Here is a 21,497-nt window from a genome sequence, read left to right as displayed (position 1 = left end):
CAGATGCTCCCTGAGCCAAAAGTTCCAAACCCCTCTTCTCCACCCCACATCTCCACTGAGAGCGTGAGACCCGCATTTCTCTCTGGTGCACTCGAATCTGTTGAAAGCGTTCAGAAGTCTTTCAGATGTTTTGGAGGATGAGAAAAGATTGTCCTTATTTAAAAAGCAGGTGGGGGTGGGGAAGGTCTGTCTTCACCTCAGCTGGGTAGAGACCAAAGGAGCTGTCTCTCCTTAACCTGAGGAATGGGTAGGAAAGAGGGCCTATCCTACCTCAGGGGAATGTAGAGAGGGATAAGAATGTTCCCATCTCAGTATCCCCAGGTCTGAGAGTAAGGACGTGTTCCCGCGAGTTCAACCCGGCTTGAAAATATCCTGGTTATTTGTTAATCCTCTGTGGGTCCCGCTGCAGCCCAGTAGCTCCAGGGAAAATGTGATTATTTTTTTTTTTTCTCCAGCCACGCTCTAAGGACCAAGAAAAAGAGAAGCTTTTAAAAGAGCCACTGCAAGAACGATATCAGGATTTCCATACTTGGCAGATGCCAGGCCTGGAGAGTGAAGGAGGTAGGAAGGTGTGGGGAACGATTCACTCCAAGACCCCTAGTCCCGAAAAACAAAAGTCGCCTAACCTTACTGTTCTTCGTACCTCCTTCTACTATGTTTAGAAGGGAGAAGAGGGGAAGATATTAGAGGTTCTGAGAAGAGAAAAGTGGGTGAAGAGAGTCGTGAAGAGGAGAGGGAAAAGAAAAATTAGGGAAGAGTAAGGGAAGGTTGCTTTGGGTTTTGTTTGTTAATAACAGAAGAGAAAAGAAAAAATAGGGAAGAGTAAGGGAAGGTTGCTTTGGGTTTTGTTTGTTAATAACAGAAGAGAAAAATACAGAAGAAAAGGTTTTTGAAGCCTATCCACCCCAAAACTAAACTTGTTCAGGTGACAGATGGTCGGGAAGGGAGAAAGCGAAGAAGAGGAAAAGGGAGCTCTAGAGACTGGGTCAAGGAAAACGAAAGCGAGACTTGAGAGCCCAGAACCTGAAGACTTCTGTTTGACAATTGAGGAGAGGTCGCTCCTACGGCCAGTCTCACTTTTTCTTCCTACAGCCGTAACAGTCACGGGGACCGAGTGTCAGCGGTGGCGAGACTCGAAGCTAAATCTCTTCTGTCCTCCTGGCCTCTCCCTCCCGCTTTAATAAAACTTCAGTGTAAAACGTCTCCCCAACAAATCAAGTGACATTGATTTGTTTCCCTCTTTCCCAACACTCTAACTCTGTATCTTATTCGAGCTTAAACTCCTGAGATCCTTGTAAGAAGATGTCCAAGACCTAGAGGTTTAAAAAAAAAAAATGATGTCTTTATCTAACCCTCCTCTTACCCCCCCCCCCCCCACACACACACACACACAAAAGTGAGATTGTCTTCCAGCACTTCGCGAGTTAATGCATCCTGGGGCCTAACACGCGATTGGTCTGTAGGAGGGGGAGAGCAGGTTTTCGGAGCCGCAGGCCAATGAACGTCGCTTGTGGGTGGGTTTGAAGAGACTAGGGAGTGTTTTCCCCCTTCTCCCCCCACCCTCCCATTCCTCCTCTTTCCCCTCCCTCCCCCAGTTTAGTAAATTAATGCAGCGAGAAAGTCCGAGGAACTGAAGGAGTCCTGTCTTGGGGGGAGATGGGGAGATTGGAGGCCAACACCGACAAGTAAAAAAGAAAGAGACTGCTGGAAGAATTCTCCTTTCCTGCCCAACTGGACCGCCATGGAGCACCCCCAACCACTGAAACTTGCCCCGAGCCCTCTCGCGTCTCCAGCCCCAAGCGATGGGACACCTGCCCTGCAGCGATCATAACTTATCTGGCGGGTGGGGGGGTGGGGGGAACGGAGAAGCAGGAATCGCGAGGCGACAGACAGCAGCCAGCCTGGAGGTAGGGGAGCGAGCCTTCCCGGACTCTGCCTGATACATTCCCTGGGATTTAACTGAAGCAAACACCCAGCGCCAACCACCTTCCAGCCACTCATCTCGTTTCCCAACCCTCTTGCCAGCGCCAGAGCCGAAAGCCTTTCCCAATACACGATGTTTGCCGGGTCCAGCAGTCCAAGGCCAACCTTTTGATCTCCACAGGAGAAATATTTTTTCTTCACCTTGCCGGGATCTGTCCGTTTAAATAGAAAAAGGAGGAGGGGGAGAACAATAAAAGGAAACAAGTCCACCCTAAATACACCAACTCAGCCCCTCCACCCTACCGCGGCAGGGAGCGATCAACCAAGCTATAGAGTTTATTAAACGGCAATACTCTCTCCCTGGTCTGAAAGACTGAGAGCCAGGCGCTATCCGTGGTCCTGAAATTCACCTCCTTTTCCTTTGGGGGTTCCACCCCCAACAGCTGGATTGTACTTTTTTTAATCGCCAGTGGAAAAGTCCCCGCACTTGATTCACCTGGTTTTGTAAGTGCCAATCCTAAACATCTTTTCTGTCCCTAAAACTCGTGGACTACAAAAGCATCGGACCTGGGAAAATGTGCAGCTTTAATACACTTAGACTGTACCTTTGGGAGACGATTGTATTCTTCAGGTATGCGATTTTTTTTTCTACTGACCACACCACGGTAGTGCTGGGATGCGGAAGGGGAGGTGGGGAGAGCGAACTGGGGGCGGGCTCTGACCAAGTCCCCCTCCCTTTTCTGTTAGGGGCTGAGAACCTCTGCATTCGGGGCATGCTATCTGATTGGTGTGGGGAAGAAGAGCTGGGGGCTGTCGGTCCCTTAGGCAGCAGTGGTTCCGCTTGCCGTGTCTTATGGCCCCTTTACTATAGCTCACCCACCTCCTTCTGCATGTTGGCTCACACACGATTGAGGACTTTAAGGGGGAGCAGGATGAGTTACTGAGTTTAATGAGGACTGCATTCTCTCTAACCGCAGTGCCGAAAACCCAAGCTCTCTTCGGTCTGGGAACGGAGGGACAACTAGTGGTGGGGGGGAAGGTTGCACTTGAGCTCGCTGGACACAAAACATTCCATTTGCTCTTTAGTTTGGTTTCTGTTTGGAGGACGAAGGTGGATATAGGAGAATGAACAAGGGCTTATAGTGTAGACCCATTGGTGATGCAGCTTAGGAAGCATCCGGTGTTTGGAACTACACACACAAGTTCTATTATTTTTTAGAACAAACGTTTGAAAACCGAACCCTAGTTACTTCCTCTATAAAATGAAAGAGCTGAGTTTCTGGCTCTAATATTCTCTTTTATATTTTAGAGTCCCTTCCTGCTCTATTCTTTGTTGCTTTACATACCCTTTACAGACCTTTTACAACTCTGGTATTCTATGTTCTGCGTTTTAAGGTTCTTTCTGGTTCTAAATATCTAGGACCCATGATTTAGGAGCTAAAATAGCCAGGAAATAGATTGTCATTCTGAAACTTTATACTTATTCCCTCCACCCCATATTCTAGTCTATGATCCCAGAAGATTCCTAATTGATTAATTTTAGGTTCCTTTTTATTTTTAATTTATTATGTCAACAAGATGGGGAATCCCTCCTCCCCCCATTTAGATCCCCTTCTGAATTTAAAAATCAGTGCCCTGCAGACTTGTATCTCTCAGATCAGGAGTGGTATAAAAGTGTCAAACCCTTTGCCTGGGAAACCTTGAAACGGATAGCCCTGTTGTAAGTGGGTGAATCATTCCATGCTTAGAGAGGGTGATGATAAATGTCATATACTCGAATTGGGAAAAAAATCATTCTTCTCTCTCAACCCGCAGGGATCATTCATCTTTCTCATTTGGGCTGCCCGCCTCTTGTGCCTTAACCTGGCAGTTGATTAAGAGTCATTTCAAAAACAGGCAATGTTGGGGTTTTTAATAAGGAACCAATGAATATTATTTTCCCTCGGTACTGACAAACAAGTGTCGGGGTCTTGTTATTGTCAGCACTGATGTTTTATTAAATATCAGAGTACTCTGCTTATGATCTGTCAGTTTGGCTTATGAATCGGTAGGCTTATTAACTGAAGGTTTCTCCCTCTTTCCCCCACCCCTTTGAAATTGTATAGTCTCAAGTCAACACCTGACCAGAGTATCCCCTCTCATTGTCTTCTTCCTTTCAGACTGTAAGAGAAAATGAAACACCACTTCAAATTTTTCCATGATTTGTGGTTCCAACCTCCATTTCCAATGATACTTTTATAAATTAATCAGAAGGGGTAGTAGGGACAAATAGAAATTATGGAGCTAAATGGGCCTATGAAATAGCGTGTGTGGCACAACAGGAAGAGAACTAGGCTGAGGAATCAAGCAATGTGGGTTTTAGTTACATCTCTGTTACTAACTCACTGTGTATATAACCTTGGACAAGTCATTACTCCTCTCTGGACCTCAATTTCCCATTCTGCTAAATGAGGAGATTGGCCTCATGATAATCTATAAGGTTCCTTATAGCTCTGACATACTATGATTCTATGACTTTAAAAGAAGCATTCAGTTTGTCCTCTCAACTAATGATGTCAGATCTTCCCTCCCCTAAAGTATGTGGTAGAACTGCAAAATGCTGAGGAGGTAGGCCAGTGGGTAACATTTGTATGCAAAAATGTGCTTCTCCTTTTGGCTTACAGGAGGTAGGACTAAACTAGAGAGATTAAAGAGCAAATTAATAGGACCGAGCACATCTTCCCTTTTTTTTAATGAACACTTTGCAGTGTTTGATATTTCTGTCTCAGACATTGCATTTCACAAAGGGGAGACATGCCACAGAAAAGAAAGATTTGCATTTTAATTGTTTTGATAGGATTGTGGAAGGACCCAGCTCATTCTGTTGGTTGTAACAGAAAGACTTACTATGCTCGGCTTCCTTCTCCTCCATCGTTCTTTAAGATATGTGATACACAATGTGTATGAGTAATGATATGATTCCATGTGCTCCTGGAGAATGAAACGCCACATCTTGTTCATGTTTCTGTGTAGTGGAAGGTGGGGGTGGAGAGGAATGGTAAGTAAAACTGCATTTAATACATTGGACAACCTACCTTCTTTTAGGGGTGAGATGTTCATAGGATGACAACTGTATCTAGAATGGAACTTAGAGATTCATTTGTCTAATTCACACACACATTTTACAGATGAAAAAACTGATGCTCAGAGAAGTTAAATGGTTCCCCCTCCCCCACCAAGGTCACAGTTACTGAGTGTTAAAAACTAGGATTAGCAATAATTGCTTTACCATGTATAACACAGAAGGTATAGGAATTAAATTAGGGAAGGTATGTTAATCACTTTTCAAAAAGGATCATAATGAGGTAACATCCCTTTGTCCCATTATTCCCTCTCTCTTCTGTGCACTTGGTCATATAGATTCATGATTTAGGCCAAATAGCGGGATAAATGTTACCATTTTTATTTAAAAGTGGAATTTTATACTGGGAGCATAGGGAGGAAAGTAAACTGCATGCCAAATGCTTGCTTATTTGCACCATATTGCATACAGGTAAACTACATAATTCCTAAGGAAGGCATTAAATGATGTTAGCTGCTTACCTTGTGAAGAAATCTCAGGGGTAAAAATGTTCTGAGTCCCATATCTACTACTTTGTAAGCTTTCATCTGTAAGACATTCCAATAAATTATACAAACACAAACACACACACACATACACAGTAAAACCCTTGAACTATTAGGTTTTCCACAACAAAGCTCTCACTGGCCTGAAAAAAAGTAGAGAAAAGGGATATTTGCTGATGTGTGGCAAACGAAAGGACGATGTAAGGGATATGTCACCCCAAAAAAACTAGTTTCTAATCCTGTCTCTGCCGACTCACTGCATGACCTTGGGCAACTCACTTAAACTCCCTGAACCTCAGTTTCTTTATCTACAAAATGATAGGATTGGACAAAGATATGGGATTATCTCTAATCCCCCTTCTGGCTCTGACATTCTAGGGTCTATATTCTAAGGTCCCTTCCAGGCCTGGCATTCTATATTCTCAGATCCCTTCTAACTCTGGCAGTGTCTTGATTTAAGGTCACCTGAACGCTATTTTATGTTCTATGTTCTAACCTCCTTTCCAACTCAGATTCTCTAAGCTATAGAAGGCAAATTCTCTTTCTCTTTCTGGGTTCCTTCTCACTGACTAGTGATCAACTTGTTTCTTTCCCCCAATGAAGCCGCATTCTGCCTTTAGCCCTGCTTAATAGATTTTGGCCCCACTGAGCCATGGTCACAGTACTCCTGAAAAAGAATTGGTCAAGTTGAGAAACACTTCCCTTCAAAGTTCCTTCTTGAATATAATATTCAGTTTGATCTACAAATAGCATCCTTGTCTTGATGAACTCATACAAGGACAGTTATGGCTTAAGCTATGTGAAGGGTAAAAACGATATCATATCTGATATTTTCAGAGTACCTCTTGGAAAAGAGCTTAGTCTGTTTTTAAGTCATTTTTCATCTGGTAAATAATCCATACTCATTTTGAAGGTTGATGTTGGTTAGAGATGAGGGGGTGTCACCCCACCTTAGTGTGATTTTTGTCATGGTTCACAGAAGAAAAGATTTTAGGAAATCAATTTTACCTTGTCCATAAAAAGAGATGTTAGCAGTATCCTGATGTAGTAGAAAATGCCACTTGAGACTCAAGGAAATTGTTTAAGGCCTGACTCTTCCAATAATTAGCCATGTGTACTTGGATAAGTCATATGCCTTCTCTGAAACTCAATTAACTCTTCTGTAAAATAAGAGCATTGGATATGGTGGTCCCTTTCAGCTCTGACATTCCACAAAATCTACTTCTAGGAGTATAGGTTCTTGGTTAAGAAAACTCAGAACTGATTTTTTCCCAGTGGTTCTCCTGCCTCCATTTCAGAAAGATTACACATTCTTTCACTTTTTAACATTCACCAAGCTTTTGAATTCTTGCTGTGTGCACCCACACCATGCTAGGCATAGGGAAGGTTAAGGGGAAATATCAAAGAAAGAAAATGTCGTACTCTTGGCCCTCATAGAGCCTTGTTAGTTTGAAAGGGGGATGCAGATGCATTAAAGGTACACTAAAAATCATTTCCCTCAGAACAGAGATGCCCGCAGAGCTCCCCATCAGGTGGCTTGCGCAAGCGCCCTGCAACATCATTGCATTGATGCAGGCGTCATTAGCTTTATTTCCTTCATCAGCTGGCAGGAGCTAGGATGATTTTCGAGATGGATGGAGCTGCCTCCTGGGCTGGGGGAAGTCTCAAAAGAACTCTTCAAGGTTGCATAGCATTCAGGAACTGGAAAAAATCACTGGCCTAAAAATCAGGAAATCTGTTTAGAGGGGATATGTGGAGTATAGGCCCAGCATTTCCAATGACCAGCTTTGTGAACTTAAGTAAGCATTTTTTCCTCTCTGGGTCTCAATTTCTTCACCTGTAAAATGGGGATAACAATATTCTTCCCTAATTTGCTCCTGAAGGTGTTTTGAGGAAGGTAAATTTTAAAAACCACCATCTTGGCACAATGGAAAGAGCAGAGTTTGGAATCAGAGGATGCGGATTTAAGTCCTGGATCCCCTGTTTATTATGTTTTGGGATCTCAGCCATGTCTTTCCACTTTGAATTTTTCTCATTTTTAAAATGTGAAAAAAATCATACTTATTCTGCCTACAATATAGGGCTAGTTGCGTGTATCAAATAAGATAATAGATATCAATCCTTTTGTAAAAAAAGAAATCAATATATAAATGTCAGTTATTATTGAATAATAGTAATGGTTATTAATAATAATAATATGTGATCATAAAATGCCATTGAAATGAGAGTGTTATTATTATTGCTATTCTCATTTGCTATAAAAAACCATGGGCTTATAAGATTTAAAACCAAAAGGCACTTTCGATGATCCAAATCTTTCATTATTCAGAGGAAGAAACTGAGGCCCAAAGAGTTAAGTGACTTGCCTGAGGCCATATTGGGATGATCAGAGGCAAGAATTCAAATCCAGGTCAAAAATACCGTTTTGCGGTTGGAGCAAGTTGGTACTTGGGGAAGAGAAATCAAGAAATACCAGCTGGAAGACAAGGGGGATCTCAGGCTTTTATAAGAAATTGGACACAACAACATACTGGCCAAACCAAGTCCCAATTAGAAAAGAGCATAGAGAACGGCACTGCGTCAGTTTGTGCTGGATTCCCCACACCCATGAGCAAGGGCTTCCCTGCAGATCTAACAGCAGCCTTCCGCCGAAGTCCACACAATTGTGAAGCTGCACCACCAGAGCAGCCCCCAGATTCATGACAAAAGCTGCCCTTGGTGGATAATCCAAACATAGGGGCTTGAGGGCTGGGAAATGGCAAAGGATGGTTCTTTAATTCAGCTGTGCTGCCAAGCTCTGGGATGAAAGCCCCTTCGTGGGGTCGAGGGCCCCAAAGCTTTTGAAACTCCCCATAAAAGCTCTTATTATGGTCTTCTAAAGTTGATATTGTCTGGTTCTCCTGAGGCTAATTCAGTCCAATTAGATTACCACTCTCAGTCTTTGAATTCAGATATTATTCAGTGTCAGAAGCTCAATGAGTTTGCCGTTTTAAAGGGAGTCACTGCCAGTCATTAATCTGAGGTTTGACACTGGCCACGGGAGCCTTTCTTTAGCCAAGCCAGCTGGCTTACAAAAGCAGTGTCACTACGCATCTCAGGCCCTATTCTTCCCCATGACCCCCGTCACTCTGTCCACCCAGCTTGGGCCTCACAGTCCAAAGAAAGGAGGCCCCATTGCCAGGAGCCTCCTGACTGACTTATAAAATCCAATTTTGCACACAATTCCTCCAAAAATAATAATTATACCACCATGTTAATGATAACAAATATTGATATAGTTCCATACAGTTACAAAGCATCTTCCCTATGTTATCTCATTTTATCTGCACAATAGAACTTCATCAGCTGGCAGATAAGCAGAGCAGGAATTATTACCCCTTTTGTTCTGATGAGGAAGCTGAACTTCCAAAATCAGCTTATCAGATATATGGCAGTCTGATATAATGGAAAGAGAATCAGATCTCAAGTCAGAAGATTGTGTTTAAGTCTCTATTCTATCACATACTGACTGACTACATGACCTTGAATAAGTCAGCTCTCCTCCCCAAGAGTCAGTTTCCTAGGCCATAATGCCAGTGATAATACTGGTCCTCTCTTCCTCCTTGCCTCACAGGATTATAAAGAGCCAAAGAAAAATGAGTTTCCTGCTCAAGTCCCTTGGTCTTTTGACCACACCAAGTGTAGAAAATTATTCATCTTTTCAATTTTTTGAAAACACAAAGAGACAAACTATAAAGTTCTTGCCTTGGGAGAATCTAGAAAAGGAATCTAGAAAGGGAAAAAAGGGGAGTGCAGAATTCACACCTATCAATATTATTATTACATTTCTATATAAGTCAAAGGGTTATTAGTACACATGCTTCTTGGACTTTTAGAGATCTGTATTGTCTAAATAATGCTGTCTGATCTCAGGATCCCTCTCTCTCCCTCTTCCTTCCTCTCCCCAGATTTAATAGCCACGATTGTACATGAACCCCAATCAGCGCAGTGAGTGCCAGCCATTCCAGAGCTGCACCGTGGCATTGCTCATTGGCTGATTTCAATACCCTCCCTCCTTTTCCCTAAAAGCAGTATCTGATGAACACAATTTCTTTCTTTTAATTAATGCAGCTACTATAATACCAATGAATAGGTGTAACACCACTATTCTTGTGGCTGTGCCTTCCCTAGAAGGTTCACTCCATAATTTACCAAAGCTGGTCTGACCATTGGACCATTATCTCTCTCCTGCTGGCAATATCTGGGACAAGTATATAAGGGTAATAGTAAATTGGATATCAACTCTGTCTAGCTAGGTCTGCATTTCTAATTTCTTCACTCTTTCCCTCTCTCTTCTTTCATCTCTCTCCACCTCAGCCTCCAGCTACACCTATAACAACTCCTGCAGGCTGTTGTGGTTTTTTTGTTTGTTTTTCAGAAAAGAAGCAGGGAGACGGTAAAAAGGATTGGGTAGGAATTTATTTTGTATCTGAATACAGGCCTTTGGAAAATCAGATCAGAGAAGAAACTGGATAGATGGATAAATGGACTGATGTATGAATGGATAGGGGTCTCAAATCCTAGCTTTGTTTCCTATGTGACTTTAAGAAAGTCATTTCATCTCTCTTGGCCCATTTTTCCATCTGTAAAAAAGAGGAAATTAGACTAAATTTTCTCTATGGTTCCTTCTGGCTCTACATTTCATGATACTATAGATACACATTAAAGAATAATTCTTCTGAAGGGAAAGTGATACAATTGATTCTCTTCCAGATTCCATCATCAGAAAATCTGGTTGAAGTTTTGTTTCCAGCAAAAAAGATCATAGAATAATAGGGTTAGCGGAACCCTCCAAAGTCATCCAAACCCATTCTTCCATAGGAGTTTCCTTTGCAACTTCCCCAACAAATAAAAATATAGTCTCAAATTTTCCTGTACCATGGAAAAAAAATTTTTTTCATATAAAGAAAAAGCCATCATCCCTTAATTACTGCTTAGGAATTAAACAGTCCTACCAGATTACTCAAGAAATTTTATTACATTGAGAGAGGCACAGTATCTGGGGAAAGGAGGCTAACAGTCCTTTGTCCCATGCTATTTTCAGACTCTACTAGAAGACTGCATTCAGTTCTGGACAATACATTTCAGGAAAAAAAATTGACAAGCTAAATTACAACCAAAGAAAAATGACCAGACTGTGTAGTAGACCAAGGCAGTATCTATTCCATACAAGGATCAGTGGAAGAAGCTTAGTCTAGAGAGGAGATTTGGGGAAGGAGGTGACCACTTAGTAGAAATTTAAAAGGATTATCACATGGAAAAGGGATTAGACTTGTTCTGCTAAGTACTAAGAGGCAGTTGGAGCAATGCAGGGAAGTTTCAAAGAAGCAAATTTTGACTCAATTTATTATTTTAACTTCCTAAAAATTAGAGTTGTTCAAAACTGAAATGAGTCATTTTGGGAAATAATGAGTTCCCCATCCCTAAAAGTACTTAAGTGGAAGCTCAAACACTTAAAGGATATATTACAGAGGGCATTATCACTCAGGTAAGAGTTTAACTACATGATCTCTGTGGTCCTTTTGAACTCTGAGATTATGTGATTCTATGAGTCATCTTCACTGGGACCTCCAAATACTTCTGGTCATAACTGGTGAATCCCAAACTCCATCAAAGGAGAGTACTGGAGGAGAATAAACCTTTTAAAGTGGGAGAAACATCATCTACTTAGCTATTGTAACCATTGAACAAGATTCTATAGATCTTCTGAAGCCTCCACATCACTGACAGAATTAGAAAAGGCAATTTCTGTATGCCTAAATTGAAGGGGGCTAATGATTTCCTTTGGATAGGAAATGGCAGTGATGGAATTGGCCACTAGGGTAAAACAGGGATGGAGGAGATAAGGAAAGGATTAACAGTGAAATACCTAACCTAATGAGGGACCTGGAACATATTATTACTCTAGACCAGCTTCCAAAAGGTAAAACAAAGATATTATCTATGGTTCCTCTTATAGCATCAAGAGCTCAAGTATCAAATCATCAGAAGGAAAATATTGTCAGTGTCCAGGATGAGGTTCTGAGGTAGAAAAGAATGATTCATCAGCCAGTGGGCCCCAAGAGAGACATCAGGAAGATGGTACTTTGGAATATCAGGTGATTTCATATACATCTGGGATGAGAAGAATCACCTAGGTAAGCTGGGGATGCTTGTTGGCAGTCCTCAACATCCTAGAAAAGAAACAGCTGAGGAGGAGTAAAAAAATTAATTATAATTTCATAAAATAATTATAGAATAATATGGAGAGAAAAATGATTGCTGCAAATTGAATTGAACAAGAAAAAAGTCTGGAAAGTTTATATCTGTTAAGAAAAAAACACAACTCGAGATTATGAAGATGATAGTTCACAAAGCTTGTAATTGTTGTTTGTCCTTCATTTTCAAAAAGGAACATGACATCAGGAAGATAATGCCATGACATGAAAATTAATTGGATTTAATTGAGGGAGGGATGTGCAGGGTCACCTGCCTCACTTTCCCCTCCAGAGCCATCTGGGGTCCAAGGGCCAGATATAGATCAAGATGACTGGAAATGGCCTTGGATGAAATGGGAGACCTTGGCCTTTCTAAGCTAAGATCTTCAATAGATCTCAGATTGACTGAAGTGGGTGGTAGCTCAGAAGAAATAGGAAAAGAATTCAGGGAAGGCCAAATAATCATTTTTAAAACCAACACTTTTATAAGTACTTTACAATTTGCAGACAGCTTCTGAGTTCCTTTCCAGCTCTTGAGATTCTGTGATTTGCATGCATTGTCTCATTTGAGTTTCACAACACTCCAGTGATGTAGGTACACCAGGTATTATCTCCCCCATTTTACAGATGAAGAAACAGGGCAGGAGTCAAAGAAGGGAAGTATCTTGTCTGGAATCACACAGCTTATAAATATCAGAGAAAGCATTTTAATCCAAATTTTCCTGATACCAGACACAGGACTACTCCAAAGCATTGCTCTGAAAAAGGATTAAGAACAAGCAAAATATTAAAAGGAATTCAACGTTCTGGGCAGTGGCACAGAAGTATTCATGATGTACTCAATCTCTTGCCACCTAAAGAGAATTGAAGGAGTTTCTTCCTTCAATAAATAAACCAAAATGAGGCATTTGAATGGGAAATGACTGCGGCTCCAAGGTGAAGTGGATTGCTCAATTTCAGTGTGATTGTGACACTGGGCCAGAAAGAAGGGTGAGGATATTCTCCTGATACAAGTAATGAGTGGAGGAAGCACTTTTAGAAACCATCCCTTCCTTAGTTGTCTGGAATGTAGGACATTGAGAGCTATAGAGGATGAAATGTGTGTGGAGAATCAGTGTTGAACTAGGGGCAATTAATAATATGAGCTAAAGAAAAAGAATGACTATAGAAAGATTGGGAAAATACAAAATGGTGTGTGTGTTTGTGAGTGTCCAAGTAAAGATTCCTCCACTAATTTGTTGGCCTGTGGATAGGCATGAATCCCCACCAATTAATGGGTAACTCCAAGCCAGGGAGACTGAAGGAAATTGAATAGAGCAGATAGTAAGACTAGTAGAAGCTGCCACATTCTGCTGGTGCTAGGACTAAGTGAATGTGAGTCCCCAGTGTCCTCCCATGATTTAATTCCAGGATGTAGGGATAGTAGCCACAAACTGTCAGTATTTTAACATCATGGCTCTGACCCTCCAAAAATCTGCATATAATGGGGATAAAGCAGCGGCACAAGCATACCCAGAGGTTGAAGAGGGTTTGAGATTAATGTAACAAAGAATGTGTCCATGTCCTTCATACTTTGAGGAGGGTTAGCCTTAAAAACATTCACTTAGACTTAGGTGGGAGAGCCTATTCTAAATCCCTTGGCATGCTGAATCATCTCACACATTCAAGGAAGTTCAATATATGAAGTATTGAAAAAAGTGTCTGAGTGCATGTTAGCCTGCTTGTCAAACCCACAGTATGCTGAAGCATCTGAAAACTACCTTGGGAGAGAGTTAAGTCAGAAATACAGAATCATGTATCAAATAACAAAATCTGGCACCTTTGTTCTTTGAATAAACTCATAATTACCTTGCAAAGAAGTAGGTCTTTGTGCTCTGAGATAATCTCCAAAGTCCAGCCAAGGCCATGAAAAAGAGACTCCTATCTTTATGAGAGCAAGTCCAAAGTCAACCATGGGAATGAGTCACACTTTCCTCCTTTCCATTTTCTTGCTTTAACCCTGTCAAGTCAAGTCAACAAGAGTTGAATTATAATGCTTTGAGATTCTATAGTATAGAAATAAGATGACACCCTACTTTCCTACCAGTTTTCATGTTAGAACTCTTAGGAACAGAGGAAAACTGACTATTTTACATTAGAGAGTGGGACTTTTCTTGTACAAAAGGGGAAAGCTGAGAATTTATTTTTTATGTGCTTCTAATTCTCCCACAACCACTAATCCCCAAAGAATTGTATTAGATGCAGACTTGGAAATTTGTCGTCACCATGTCTAGCCCTCCTGAGTTCTCAGTTGACTGTTTAGAACATTCCCCTATAAATCTCATTTGGATACATAAAGATTTGTATGTCACTTTCTCCTCCCAGATGTGTATGCTGATTTATCACAGAATGGCTTCTTTGAAGAGGCATTTGCCACCAAATGTCAGTATTAAAATTGGCAGTAGAAGTTGATCAATTATTCTGTTCTGTAGGAAAAATAATTCTATGAGACTAAAAGAATAAAACTAATATAAATTGGTGTCAAGCGGAGGGCTAACTTAGCTTAATGTTGCCTTTGGCATAGAAATATCTGTCATGAGGGTAGGCTACTACTAAGGGGAAAACAGTGGAAATGTGTACTAAACTGAGCTGAAAAGTGCTAAACTGATGCAAATCAAGTTAATCTCCTACAAATAACTATTTGACATTGAGCAAATACATTCCACTTTCTGCAGTCTCAGTTTCCTTAGCTCTAAAATGAGGCTGTTGACTAGAAGACCTTGAAGTTCTGAAATGCTAAATGGGAATTCACCTCTTCCCTCATCCTTGTATTTCCCTCTAATCCACCTTAATTGAAATTGGTTGTTGAAAATCATGTCTAGGATCTAAATTGCCCCCTGATGGTCCTAGATAAGGCTTTGTGTCTCTATTGGTTTCCTTGGGTTGAGAGTCATGAGTTATATGTGGATGAGCAAAGAGCAACATGACATAGTAAGACATTCATTGAATGAAATGTTGAAATATATGGGTTCAAGTCCTAAGTATAAAATTCACCTGCATGTACCCTTGAATTTCTTCCAACTTAAGCCTCACTTTGCACAACTAAAATGAGGGAGTTGCACTAAATCAAATCCAAAGACCCTTTCAAATTTAAAACTCTGTTCCATCTTCGATTGCATAATCCAGTGTTAATTTTCTCTGTTCTCTGTTCGAAAGATTTTTATATCTGATATTTTTTGTGCTAAAGTTCCTCCTATCTTTGACCCTTTATGTTCTAAGGTCTTCTAATGCCTACTCTGGTGTTTCAACTACAGAACTGACTCTTTGACCTTATTGTTGAGTTTTAGACACTTAGTGCAATTCTGAATAAACCTCTTGGTCAACCAGAGGTATCCTAGCATATTAGGATAGAAACAATCCCCAGCAATGTCTAATGCCTAATCAGAATGCACTTCACGAAGCTGTCAAGCCAGTCAGTGGCTCTCATTACTTCCCAGGCACAGAGTCTTGGGTTTTCATTTGCTTGTTTACCAAATAAATTTTTCTTGAAAAGTGAATGCTTGTAAACAATGACTTGGGTCTTTGGAGAAAGAAAGCAAGGAGACTATAAATAATGGGGAGAAATCATAATGATAAGAGAGAAACACATGAAAGTCAAGTGGCTAGGGACCAAATGTTGCACTAAGCAGAGACTGGTTATATCTGGCTTGGAATCTCTCACTGAGTATTCTTCCCCTGTGAATGAGGTAGGTATCAGATGTCTGGTAGGAAAGGAAAGAAATTTGTAGAGTTTGAGAGTGGGAGGAAGATAGTGTGTTTGTGGGTAATGGGATGAAACTATCTCATGAGGTCTTCTGCCAAAGATCCCTTCACTCCATTGTTTCCCTAATTAATGACAGCATAACGCGAGCTCCCCAGATTTCCTATTATATCATTTCATTCCTCTTTAAAATAACAATAATGCTACCTTCTGCTCCCAAAAATATTCTGAGGATAGAACAAGAATTATGGTATCATAGAATCTAGATCTGAAAGGGACCTTAGCGATCATCTAGTCCAACACCTTTATTTTACACAGGCATTAATTACCTTTTTCACAGGATTTAATTTAATTTTACACAGGAATTAATAACCTAAACCCCAGAAAAGGAAAGGTGATACAGAAGCAAAGGTCTTCTAAACTGCAAAAAGAAGAAGAATTCACGTATCTATAGGGTTTTGACATTTAGAAAATACTTATCCTGCAAAAACTCTATTGGAACGGAGAGTATATGTATTATTATCCCTCTTTTGTTTTTTATATTTATTATTTATTTTTAACATTCTTTTCTTTTAAAATTTTGAGTTCCAGATTCTTTCCTCCATCCCACTGAGAAAGCAAACAATATGATATCAATTATATATGTGAAATCATGCAAAATATATTTTCATATTAGCCATATCACCAAAAAAGGCAAAAAAAGATAAACAAAGAGAGAAAATTATATTTTAATTTGTACTCAGAGTTCACTCTCTCTGGAGATAGATGGCATTTTTTCATCTTGAATTCTTTAGAATTATCTTGGATTGTTTTACTGATCATATTAGACAATCCTGTCATAGTTTATCATGATTATAACATTGCTGTTACTGAGCATAACGATCTCCTGGTTCTTCTCATTTCACTTTGCACCAGTTCATATAGGTCTTGTCATGTTTTGTTGATTTTTTTTTCTGAAACCATTCCCTTCACCATTTTTATAGCACAATAGTACTCCATCACAATCATACCCCACAATTTATTCAGCCATTCCCCAATCAATGAGCATCTCCTTAAGGGCCAATTCTTTGCTACCATAAAAAAGCTGCTGTAAATATTTTCTACATAAGTCCCCTTTCACTTTTCTTTTGATCTCTTTGAGATATAGATCTAGAAGTGGTATTGCTAGTTCAAAAGGTAGACACAGTTTTATAGTCCTTTGGAAATAATTCTAACTTGTTCTCCAGAATGATTGAACCAGTTTACTACTCCATTAGTAGTGAATATCAATTCATTAGTGTATCTATCATCTCCAGCATTTGTCATTTTTGATAAGTAGTTTTTTGTAATTTAGAGTATATTATCTGATGCCTATAGATAATTCTGATTTCTTCTTCTGAAAACTGTTTACATCCTTTGAATATTTGTCAATTGGGGAATGGCTCAGTTCCATATATATTTTATATATAATTGAGAAGTGAGGTCTTTATCAGAGAAACTTACTATAAATTTTTTCATATTAATCCATTATCTGTAACATCTTTTCATAAATTATAGTTCCTAGATTATCTCTTTCAATTAGGTTTAACTACAAAGTCCATATGATTACTCTTTTTTTTAATTATTATTATAGCTTTTTATTTACAAGTTATATGCATGGTTAATTTTACAACATTGACAATTGCCAAACCTTTTGTTCCAACTTTTCCCCTCTTGCCCCTCACCCCTTCCCCCAGATGGCAGGTTGATCAATACATGTTAAATATGTTAAAGTATAAAATAAATATAATATAAGTATCATGTCTTAACAGTTATTTTGCCATATAAAAAGAATCAGACTTTGAAATAGTGTACTATTATCTGGTGACGGAAATAAAAAATGCAGGCGAACAAAAATATAGGGTTTGGGAATTCTATATAATGGTTCAGTCATCTCCCAGAGTTCTTTCGCTGGGTGTAGCTGGTTCAATTCATTACTGCTCCATTGGAACTTGATTTGGTTCATCTCATTGCTGAAGATGGCCAGGTCCATCAGAATTGATCATCATATAGTATTGTTGTTGAAGTATATAATGATCTGCTGGCCCTGCTCATTTCACTCAGCATCAGTTCATGTAAGTCTCTCCAGGCCTTTCTGAAATCATCTTGTTGGTCATTTCTTACTGAACAATAATATTCCATAACATTCATATACCATAGTTTATTCAGCCATTCTCCAATTGATGGGCATCTATTCAGTTTCCAGTTTCTGGCCACTACAAACAGGGCTGCCACAAACATTCTTGCACAAACAGGTCCCTTTCCCTTCTTTAAGATCTCTTTGGGATATAAGCCCAGTAGTAACACTGCTGGATCAAAGGATATGCACAGTTTGATAACTTTTTGAGTTCCAAATTGCTTTCCAGAATGGCTGGATGTATTCACAATTCCACCAACAATGTATTAGTGTCCCTGTTTTCCCACATCCCCTCCAACATTCCGCATTATCTTTCCCTGTCATTCTAGCCAGTCTGACAGGTGTGTAGTGGTATCTCAGAGTTGTCTTAATTTGAATGTCTCTGACTAATAATGACTTGGAGTACATATGATTACTCTTTAAGTCTTTACCTTAGGTCTTCTGTTTGAATGCTAAATCTTCTATTCAGCTCTGCTCTTTTCATCAGGAATGCTTGAAAGGTCCTCTGTTTCATTAAATATACATTTTTTTACCTAAGGATTATCCTCAGATTTGTTGAGTAGGTGGTTTTTGGTTATAATCCTAGCTCCTTTACCCTCTGAAATATTATATTCCAAGTTCTTCATTTCCTTTTAACATGGAAGCTGCTGTCTTGTATAAGATTCATTGTGGATCCATTATATTTAAATTGTTTCTTTGCTTGCAAATTTTTCTCATTGATCTGGGAACTCTGGAATTTGGTTATAGTATTCCTTGTAATTTTTATTTTGGAATCTCTTCTAGAAAGTAACCAATGGATTCTTTCAATTTCTAGTTTGTCCTTTGAATCTAAAATTTTGGAGCTTTCCCTTATAATTTCTCAAAATATGATGATTAGTGTTCCTCTTGGCCCTGGAACTCTAACCCTTTTGACTTATGAGCATCATAAGTGCTCCTCTGCATCCTGAAACTGTAACCTAGAATTTTATAGGCAATAGAGTTCCCAATCAACTCAGCTGCACCCAGTGTTAGCAAAGGATCCGCTATAATCTCTTTCTGACCAGTTGTTTGACTCCCTTACCATCTTTGATGAGCTCCCAAAACTGCTGTTGCCACTGTCACAGGCTCCTCCAGGGCCCATAACTGGTGCTCCTGCTATGCTCTGGTCCTTACTCACCCAGGTGTTAGAGACCTCTCCTGCAGACTTAAACTAGGAAAATGTCTCCCTCTAACTTTTTAGACTTCTTGCATTCCTAAACTTGATTTAAGATATTATTTTAAAGTTGTTTGTAGGGGAATTTTAGGAAAGTTCAGCTGGGTCCTGGCCTATATTCCACCTAAAAAAATATTATCCATCTTTTGAAAATGAGAAAACTGAGATTCAGAGAAGTTTTGTGATTTACCCTAAGCCACACAGCTAGCAAGTTTCAAATCTAGAATTTGAATCCAGTTCAACTGATTTCCAAACTATTTTGCCCCCATTACACCATGATACTCAAATGTCTTACAGCACGTGTAGGTTTTATAAAAAACTAACACCTCTCCAACTATCTCCATCTAATCTATCTTCCCCAGCAAAAGGTTCCTCTTGTATGATGTTTATTCAGCCATTCTCCCAGCCAACTCTGGGAGATGACTATGAACCATTATATAGAATGACTTATATAGACTAAGTTTTGTGATTTACCCTAAGCCACACAGCTAGCAAGTTTCAAATCTAGAATTTGAATCCAGTTCAACTGATTTCCAAACTATTTTGCCCCCATTACACCATGATACTCAAATGTCTTACAGCACATGTAGGTTCTATAAAAAACTAACACCTCTCCAACTATCTCCATCTAATCTATCTTCCCCAGCAAAAGGTTCCTCTTGTATGATGTTTATTCAGCCATTCTCCCAGCCAACTCTGGGAGATGACTATGAACCATTATATAGAATGACTTATATAGACTAAGTTTTGTGATTTACCCTAAGCCACACAGCTAGCAAGTTTCAAATCTAGAATTTGAATCCAGTTCAACTGATTTCCAAACTATTTTGCCCCCATTACACCATGATACTCAAATGTCTTACAGCACATGTAGGTTCTATAAAAAACTAACACCTCTCCAACTATCTCCATCTAATCTATCTTCCCCAGCAAAAGATTCTGTCTCTCTGTTGCTATAAGTTTCTCTCTCTGGATTTCTGTGTGTGTGTGTGTGTGTGTGTGTGTGTGTCTGTGTGTCTGTGTGTCTGTGTGTCTATCTTCAGCCTCTCTTTCTCTATTTGTCTCTTCCTATCTCTTCCTATCTCTGTTTCTGCCTTTCTGTCTGTCTCTGTCTCTGCATATGTGTCTCTGTCTCTGTGTGTACGTGTCACTATATCTCTGTGTTTAAATCTATATCTCTCTGTCTCTGTCTCTCTGTTTCTCTCTGTGTGTTTCTCCTTTCTCTGTTCTCTCTTTTCCCCTTTATCTTTCTGTCTCTGTTTCTCTGTCTTTGTCTCTTTCTATCTCTTCTCTGTCTCTCTATATCTCTCTTTTCCTGTCTTTCCCTCATTCCTTTTCCTTATCTGCCCCCCATCCAAAGGGGCCTCTTTTGCTGACTAGAGGAGGTGGAAGAGAAAGAGTTTTTGCCACTTGCCATCTAATTGAAATCGTTTCTGCCAAGACTTAGTGCCAAGCTCTGGCTTATTCTAAATGCAGATTTATAGCTTGCATCGATCCCCCATTTCCAATTGAGTCTGCTATAGTTTTTTACAGAAAGCTGGACTCCTTCCCCTTGAATCCTTTCTTCAAGCCCCTGGGAAGCAAATTGGCAAGGAGAGCAAAGGAAAGAAGAATCAGACAGAGAGAGACAAGATGCATTCAGAATGACTCCAAATTAGGACTAGGTGATCTCTAAATGTCATTTTCAACTCTAACAATCTAACGAATCTGCATGTCTAGAGAGATTTCAGTTCCTGCCTACATGGATTCTACAGTTGTTCTTTTCTTTGTGCAGATTTGTGCAACCATATATGTGGACAAATATGTATATATGATTTGGTATGACCAGGTCTATAGGTACATACAATAAGGTTATACATTGATGTATTATGTTGCAGATAGGATGACTATAGTATGCATGTAAAGCTGATAGGGTGAATATATGTGTTTACTTATAACTGTGGGAGTGATGGTAGGAGTATTATAGAAAGAGACAGAGGAAAAAGAGAAAGGAAAAGAGAAAAAGAGGGAGGAGGGAAGAAGAAAGTAAGAAAAAAGAGAAAATGAGAGAAGAAATGAATAAGAGGAAGATAGAGAATAAAGGAGGGAAAAGGAGATTAAAAGAAGTAAGAAAGGATGAAAAGGAGAGGCAGGGAGAGAGAGAAGGAAGGGAGGGCGACCAGACCAGCCTTGAATATCCATGGGATGCATTGTAAAAGAATGCACTAGAATTTCTGCATAAGGTTGGGGTCAACTTTGGAGAGAGAAAAGCCAGACCATGAGTCAGAATATCCAAAGCTCAAACCACTCATCCTCTGATCTGAGAAAAGAGCCAAAAATGTAGATTCCCTCCAGGTCAGCCAGGATGAATTAGGGAGGGAATTAGGAAATGAGGCAGAATGACATGAAACTTTGTAGCCAATTTGTCTCAAGGATCTGGGTGCAGGGGGATAAACTCTGCTCTAACTGAAAGAAGACTTAGGTCATTCCCTGCCTTATTTTTCTCATAAAACACAGAGTATCTCACTGTCTTTCCTCTTTTGTTTCTAGCAGTGCCCAGATACAAAATTATAAATGAATTCTTAGGGCAGCTAGGTGCTACAGTGGACAGAGCTTAGGGCCTGAAGTCAGATAGATCTGAGTTCAAAATGGGATTTAGATAATTAC

At 39.8% G+C, this 21,497-nt stretch overlaps 1 protein-coding gene across 2 annotated transcripts in view; it reads left to right on the top strand.

Annotated features, from left to right (window-relative positions):
• Positions 1 to 1,428: 1,428 nt before the first annotated feature.
• The window catches only part of GLRA1 (glycine receptor alpha 1), an 85,430-nt gene continuing 65,361 nt past the window's right edge, over positions 1,429 to 21,497 (top strand). For both annotated transcript variants that reach the window (XM_031953562.1, XM_023505718.2), the window contains exon 1: positions 1,429 to 2,554. In XM_031953562.1, the coding sequence (XP_031809422.1) occupies positions 2,499 to 2,554 (56 nt within the window). In that variant the 5' untranslated portion in view covers positions 1,429 to 2,498. The remainder of the gene's footprint in view (positions 2,555 to 21,497) is intronic.

This window comes from Sarcophilus harrisii, chromosome 2 (genome assembly GCF_902635505.1).
Source record: "Sarcophilus harrisii chromosome 2, mSarHar1.11, whole genome shotgun sequence".
In the NCBI taxonomy this organism is placed as follows: Eukaryota; Metazoa; Chordata; class Mammalia; order Dasyuromorphia; family Dasyuridae; genus Sarcophilus; species Sarcophilus harrisii.
This window is presented reverse-complemented; position numbering and strand designations above follow the sequence as displayed.